This window comes from Lolium perenne, chromosome 1, assembly GCF_019359855.2.
Source record: "Lolium perenne isolate Kyuss_39 chromosome 1, Kyuss_2.0, whole genome shotgun sequence".
Classification (NCBI taxonomy): domain Eukaryota; kingdom Viridiplantae; phylum Streptophyta; class Magnoliopsida; order Poales; family Poaceae; genus Lolium; species Lolium perenne.
The window spans coordinates 190,089,595-190,096,491 of record NC_067244.2 but is presented as its reverse complement, the minus strand read 5'-3'; the positions used below and the strand labels follow the sequence as shown (position 1 = coordinate 190,096,491).

Here is a 6,897-nt window from a genome sequence, read left to right as displayed (position 1 = left end):
CCCTCATGAACTAGGAGCAGGGAATATTGCATACCCCGAGATACCTTTTATGAGAAACGGGAGCGCTCATCCGGTCCAGAAGACTCGCCATCTCCATGTGCTCGTCCATCATCACACGCCCGCTCGAGATACGCCACCACAGCCGTGCCTCCAGGCCACCACGACGGAGGGAATCCATGCCATCGCCATCCTACACCGCACGGGCTTTGCCTGGCTAGGATGCAGCAGTGGTGGGAAGGGGAGGCGGCGGCTTGGTCTCCTAGGGGTTTCTTATAGTTCTCTATGTTACTTTTGCAGGAAACGAAGACATGGAATTGCTAAAAATCTATGAGTCTAATATTTTGAAGTTTTAGGCACATTTTGTGAAGTTTCAATGAATTTTTTTTCCAGTTATAGTCGCTTTTCTGTTATTCAGTTTAACTTTTTTATGTAATACAACTGCACCCTTTTACATATTTTTCATTTTATTTTTTGTTAATACTTATTACATTCGAATGCTTATTTTGTTCAATTGCGCTTTTCAACAAAATAAGTGACATAATTGATTGTAACTTTTAAAATTTTGAGCCACATATGCCCTAAACACTCCTACAGAAATAGGCAAGTTGATTGAGTTGTTTTCTGTTATGTTGTTTTTGCGTTCAGATTAGATATTAGAAAATGGAGTCAGATTTTATGCCTTTGGGTTATGAACTGAAGCTGGATAAGTGAGAACGAACAACCTTACTCTTGCCACTGGGCCATAGTTCCGTTCCTTTTTTTGAAGCGTATATATTCATCTACATAAAGTTTAGAGATTTCAAGTCGGTGCAGGCGATTACATACCGACATATTGGCCAGCACGTGGCGCAGAATGGTCGTATCTTCGTGAACGGCATGCTACATGCAACACCGGCGTCCCGCGTATGAGCTGTTTTAAGGTTCGTGCTCTTTTGGAGAACTTGGGATGCTTCGAATGCAAACTGTCAAGCCAGTAGACTGCCCCAGAGATCTTTGGATCCGTTCAGAGAAAGACAAAGTCGAAACACGTGCTAACAAAATGGCATAACCTTTCTTGCCGTGGACAAATACGGCCGCCCCTAGTTGGGAGGTATCGGATTCCCAGACTTCAGCAGTTTAGCTTCTCTACACTTGCCTGATGTTCAACGCGCACAGCGTCTTATCCTTCACCAGAAACACAGGCATCAGTTCAAAAAAAAAAAAAAAAAACACAGGCATCAGAAACATTGGTACACAGGTCAAATATTGTCCCTGTCCTCTGAGCTAGTCAATCATTCTCATCTACCGACATCTAAAAAAGGAACAGGGTTACATGTGTATGGATTAAAAAGAAGAGATTGGGTAGAAAAGAAGCTGATGTATGGCGACTGGATACATAGAGAGCACGATTTTGCCAGGGCCTGAGCACAAACCAGCAAAAGAAAGTGGTGAAATTTCCATCCTGACTGCAAGGGGAAAGTTGATATATCTTCCTGCTCAGCATCCAACTTCAAATGTCCACATATTAATCTGGCACCACACACTTCCAGGAGATGAGGAGAATAAATTGCAAGTTCTTGGCCGGCATATACTCCCAAACAGCAGATAATTGGAAAACCCATTTCCAGTTCCCAAATTCTCAGCTCAATTTGGGCATCTGAACGACCAGATGGAGCAAGAGTACTTGGAACCATAAGGCATTTGGCCCAACGGGACACCTGGATATTTTATCCAGTGCATTTGGAATCATTAGTTAACGCCATCAGAAGATGGGTGTCGCATAACACCCGGCTGGGCAGGGCAGATACATACCTCCAAGATTTAAAAAAAGACATCTTTCATTCAGTACATGGTAGACAGTACAACAGAACTTCTACCCTCAATTACGTTTGCACTACAAGATCAAACTATGTGCTAAGGTTGACATCTTCACTCTTTCGATGTTATGACAAGCAGGCCCAGTGCGCCAATCAGAAGGTACTGCAGCAAGAGACATCACATATTAGCATTTCAGCTATGCTCCAACTCAGGAAAAAATATACTATGAGGTAGTACAGTAGGATTGCTTTTTTCAATTTCATATGTTCCATTAGAAAACAAGTGAATGGGTTTTCCTCTGTTGTGAAACATAGCTCAATTCGCACGAGGGTTCTATTAACATCTCCTGGAAAAGTTGCTTCACGTAGACTAGGATAACCATTGTTCCACCACCAGGCCAGTCAGTATATACTCAATTAAAAGGAACAAACGTACCTTAATGATCGGCTTCTCAGTCATCACAATTGTAACCCAGCCAACATATGGAAGATACCTGTTCACGTAACAAAAAGGCAATGCCAGCTGAATTATTTTTCATTAGCATGACACAGATATGTGACTTTGATACAAATGTCATGGATACTCACCCTACAGCCCGCCCCATAATGTGATGCTTCTGAAGCCAAAGCTGCCCTTGTGCATACAGAAGTCGGTCATCCCCAAAATTATTATCACCTGGAATGCAGTTCAGCAGTTAAGATACAGCAATGCAGTGGCACCCACTTTTAATATAAATTGCTATCTCTTTACTATAATTGCCAGGATGCGCAAACTACTTGGATAGTCGGCCTTGTAATTACTGAAGAAAAACTTATGGTGCTCAAACAAAAAATGTTAGATACCTTTCGTGAGGATATCAACTTCTGCACTTTCTTGGCGTTCATGAACCTATTCAGAGAGGAAAGTAAACTCAAACAAAGCACGGAATGGATGTATACATCTAACATAAACAAGGCAACTGATGTCATATGATGAGTTCAAAATTTATTACCTTGATCACACGGTGAACAATTGGAATTTCACGTCCCTATACAAATAAATGTCCAAGTAAAAAAGAATGAATTGATGTCCTGATAATTAAGTAGAAGCACACAACACAAAGAAATATAGTACTCTACAAAAAATTAAGTAGGACTTACATCAATGTTAAAAACAACTATTTCTCCAGTGCGGATAGGTTCGTTGCTCATGGTTAAAAACAGAATATCACCCTGCAAGATACATATAATTAGACACATGGGTACATTAGTGCAAATGAACATACCACGTTATAGCCTACAGGGTGCAAAAACGATATTGGACTACGAACGAAAAAGTGAAAGCACGACATGCAATAATGTAGATCCACTGGCGGAGCTATGTTCAGTTCAGGGGGAACCCCCCCCCCCCCCCTCCCCCAGCCCATGATCATTCAGTGAAGAAACAGCAGGGATTTGGCCCATTCGCCCCCCAAAGTTGGCCCAAACCATGCTATTTTACCCCTCTGAGCCCATTTGCCCCCCCAAAGATCAGCCCAAGCTCCGCCACTGTAGATCCACAACTGGTAATCTCAATTGAAAATTTTGTGATACATCTTAAAGGCAATAGGATAGTCCACCAGCACTTACAAACCAAAGGATCCCAGATATGTTTGTAATCTTAATTTCTTATCAGAAAGGTAATGGGAATAGTACGGTTTATGTGTTGCATGTGCAACGACGGATATTGAGATTGGTCACATATAAACTACAAATTACCAAAGAAACAAATGGCCACTTGAGGGTTCTATACCCCTATAATACTCAATCCCTTCGGTTAGAAAAGATTTTAGTTCAAATTTCTTGTCTGTCCTGAAAGGAGCAAGTCGCATTAGAGGGTATCCAAACGCATCTCAAGCATCTAATAATTAGATAAGCGTATGGATTTAGGGTGATTCTTGTATTGTGTAACAGCGTAAGTAGGTAACAAACCCTTTTAAATCCAGGCTCCATGCTACCAGAAAGAACCACCACCACTGGAGACTCACTCCCAGTTGCGACCATCAATCCCTTCCATATGATCAATGCCGAGGTAACAATCATACCTGCCATAAGGAACATTTTAAACTTACCTATGAGACCACTGTTGCAACCAACGATCAACATATAAACGTGCAGAAAAAACCCAACATAACTAACAAAAATGAATAATGATAAAACATGTTCTCTTCTTTCACGGATATTACGACTTTATAATACAACCTTTACGAGCAAGGATTAGCATTGGTATCTAACTAGCTAGTAGAGTGAAACAACACGAGCTGAAAAATTCCCAATTCACTTCTCTAAGGCCGTCACATGCGATTCAGTCGCTCTTGTACATTTCAGTCCATGTGATCCTACCAAAAGAACAGCTTAACAAAGCTCATCGCTAATCAAATCATGAACCTAGTCAATATTTTAGATCCTCTCTGCCTCGATCTGGCAACCGAAAACCACTAAACAAAACCGCGCCTTCCACACCAAGAACCCTAATTTTTTCGCACGGCAGACCCCTAACCCCGGATCCCACCAATCTGAGCGCAAAATACGTCAGGAAATACTTGCAAAAGGAAGATCAGGAAAACTAAATCGGAGGAGATGAGAAGAGAAAAGGGAGCGGGCGTCACCTAGGCTGATGATCTGCGAGAGCACCTGGCGCACCTGCATCGAGCGGATCGACTCCACCTGGTCGCCGATGAACCCCATCTCGCCCGGCCCTCGGCGGAAATCTTCTTCGTAGGGGCGGCGAACTCACGACTGGGAAGATTGGAATTGAGACTGGTCTGCGTTTTTTCGTCTCCTTTTTTCAGACAGGACCCCACGGATGCTGGATATTAAGCTTCTGGCCGCACTGTCTGCTACACGTCAGAGATCCTATTTCGGATCGTTTGATGTGAATCGGACGGATAGCCAAGCTTGGCGTTAATGCGTTCGGCTCATTGCGGCTCCATCCGTCTCAGCGATTATGTTTCCGCACCTTTTACCTGGCTCAAACAGTTAGGGCATACGCAATGTTGATAAAATCGTTTTATCTTAATTCCGTCATGTAATCTAGTCTAGATATGATAGTAAATATAATAGGTTATTTTATAGTCTTATCTTTTATAATCAGATATCATAAATATGTGGTGAGAAAGATTGAGCTAAGAGATAATCTTTTAGAGGCAACGTCTTTTTTCGACTTTCTCTTTCCTCCACATCATGGCATTGCTAAGATATACAATTGTACATGCCCTTATGTAGGTTCTTTTATGTCCCTACACTATTGGAATTTCAGCATACATTCGACCTTGTTTTTATTGGTTTGTGTAGAATTAAGGCACTTTTTTCTCACAATATTTTTTTAAGGCTATCTATAGTGTTAGTACCTTAGCTAGTATCATGCATATTGGTCCCACAAAAATACCGATGTGGCAGCTAATTAAGGAGGTGAGAGAATATTAGAGTAACATAGGTAGATATTGTATCATAACGCATATCTCGAGAAAAGTTAATGCCGAACAAATCGTGTGCACATATTTACATTAAGATTCTCAAAAGCAATATGGTAGTGTTTGGATGTTTGTATTGAGGCTTGGCACTGGATATTGGAACATCCATCGCCTGAATACCTTAGTTTAAGTTGTTTGGTTGTACTAGACATTGGGGCCAGGTATTTAGGCTGGATATTGACCCGCCCAATTATTGTGGAGAGAGGTCGAGCCCAAGAGGTAGACATCGCTTGGAATTTGAGAACTCGCACATGAGTCCCTTCCCTAATCCAGCTCGCCCCACCCTAGCGGCGGCCTCCCTTCTGAATCGTACGGCACCTGTCGGTATGTCTCTCCACCCAACCCTTCCCTCGGCGTCCCCTGGTGACTGCCCGCGTTCCCCGCCCTTCCCTCAACCTCGCCCTCCGTTTCCCCTGCTAAATCGGCCCGCCCTCACAGCTTCTCTATGAGGAAAGCTCGATCCCAACCATCCGGTGTCGCACGCAGGTAAATCAGATCCCCTTCCCGCCCCTCCGACTGCCAAGGCCGACCTTTGAGTCCGCCCTCATGTTCCAAGTTCTCTGTTAAGTTCCTCTCATTTTCAATCTTATTGACGCAACAGTCTCGGGCTGTAGGCCAGGATTAGGAAGAAGAGACGTTTGCAACCTGATCTAAGAAAGTACTTGTTGAATTTATATTCACTCTATTTTCCTTGTTTTTTAAACTTAAAAGATTATGTGATGATTTATATATATATATCTGTATTTTCTTAATTGTTATGTCATATAATCATTCGCATATATTCAGAACTTTCACAAGAAATCGTTTGCAAATATGTATAATGATCATACTCCCATACAAATGCAATATACCACTTTAACCATCTAAACAGTTTTTGGCATTTAGCTAGGGCACCAAATATCTAGACATCCAAACAGAGATATTGGTATTGATCTCAATGTCAACAAGCACCAGCCGCCACCGCACCCGCGCCGCCGACCAAACTAGCACCAGCCGCTCCAGCTCTGCCAAGCAAACCAACACCATCCGCCACCACACCCGCGCCGCCGACCAAACCATCAGCAACCGCTCCCGCTCCGCCCTCCAAACTAGCACCAGCCGCCGCCATGTAGTTTTCCATCGCCGGATCTACGCTTCGGAGCTCCAACGACACGAAATGGGAGTGGGGTGAGGGTGGGTTCAAGCTAGGGCTAGGGTTTGTTGTCTCCTCTTTTTGCCAGAAATGTGGACGGTGGGAAGGGGATGAGGCTGGGGTTAAAATATGATGACACTTTTAGAGTTTGCGCGTGTGTGGACCCATGTCTTTGGAGCCGTGTGTGTGGACCCGTGTCTACGCGAAAGAGGTACGGGCGTGTATGCGGAAGAGGTACTGGTGCGTACGTATTCTCACGGTGATACGGGAACCCCCTCGGCTAAACGGTCCTGCGGATTCTGGATCATGCTTTTGAGTACCCCGAATTGAGGCTGAAAAGTCGATAATGCCCCTCATCACGGATTAATCTAGGTTATCCTTGTGTTCTGCTCAATGACACGCGTACAGCACGCGACCGTTGGGAACCCCAAGTGGAAGGTGTGATGCGTACAGCAGTAAGTTTCACTCAGTTAGAAAC

General features: G+C 43.5%; 1 protein-coding gene across 1 annotated transcript; it reads right to left on the bottom strand.

The window, feature by feature from the left end:
- Positions 1 to 1,679: 1,679 nt before the first annotated feature.
- LOC127316472 (uncharacterized) lies at positions 1,680 to 4,609 on the bottom strand. The gene is made up of 8 exons (XM_051346873.2): positions 4,424 to 4,609; positions 3,747 to 3,859; positions 2,937 to 3,008; positions 2,789 to 2,824; positions 2,640 to 2,685; positions 2,385 to 2,472; positions 2,233 to 2,290; positions 1,680 to 1,959 (listed from the first exon to the last, which is right to left on the bottom strand). The coding sequence occupies exons 1-8, from the start codon at positions 4,500 to 4,502 to the stop codon at positions 1,909 to 1,911; spliced, it is 543 nt and encodes a 180-aa protein (XP_051202833.1). The 5' UTR covers positions 4,503 to 4,609; the 3' UTR covers positions 1,680 to 1,908.
- Positions 4,610 to 6,897: the final 2,288 nt, after the last annotated feature.

What these genes read in the sequence shown, in the direction of transcription:
- LOC127316472 (XM_051346873.2), bottom strand. Translation starts at nt 4,502, where the DNA reads ATGGGGTTCATCGGCGACCAGGTGGAGTCGATCCGCTCGATGCAGGTG. An exon ending in CTCGCAGATCATCAGCCTAG is followed by an intron (nt 3,860 to 4,423) that starts GTGACGCCCGCT and finishes TCCTTATGGCAG; the next exon opens with GTATGATTGTTACCTCGGCA. An exon ending in AGTTGATATCCTCACGAAAG is followed by an intron (nt 2,473 to 2,639) that starts GTATCTAACATT and finishes ACTGCATTCCAG; the next exon opens with GTGATAATAATTTTGGGGAT.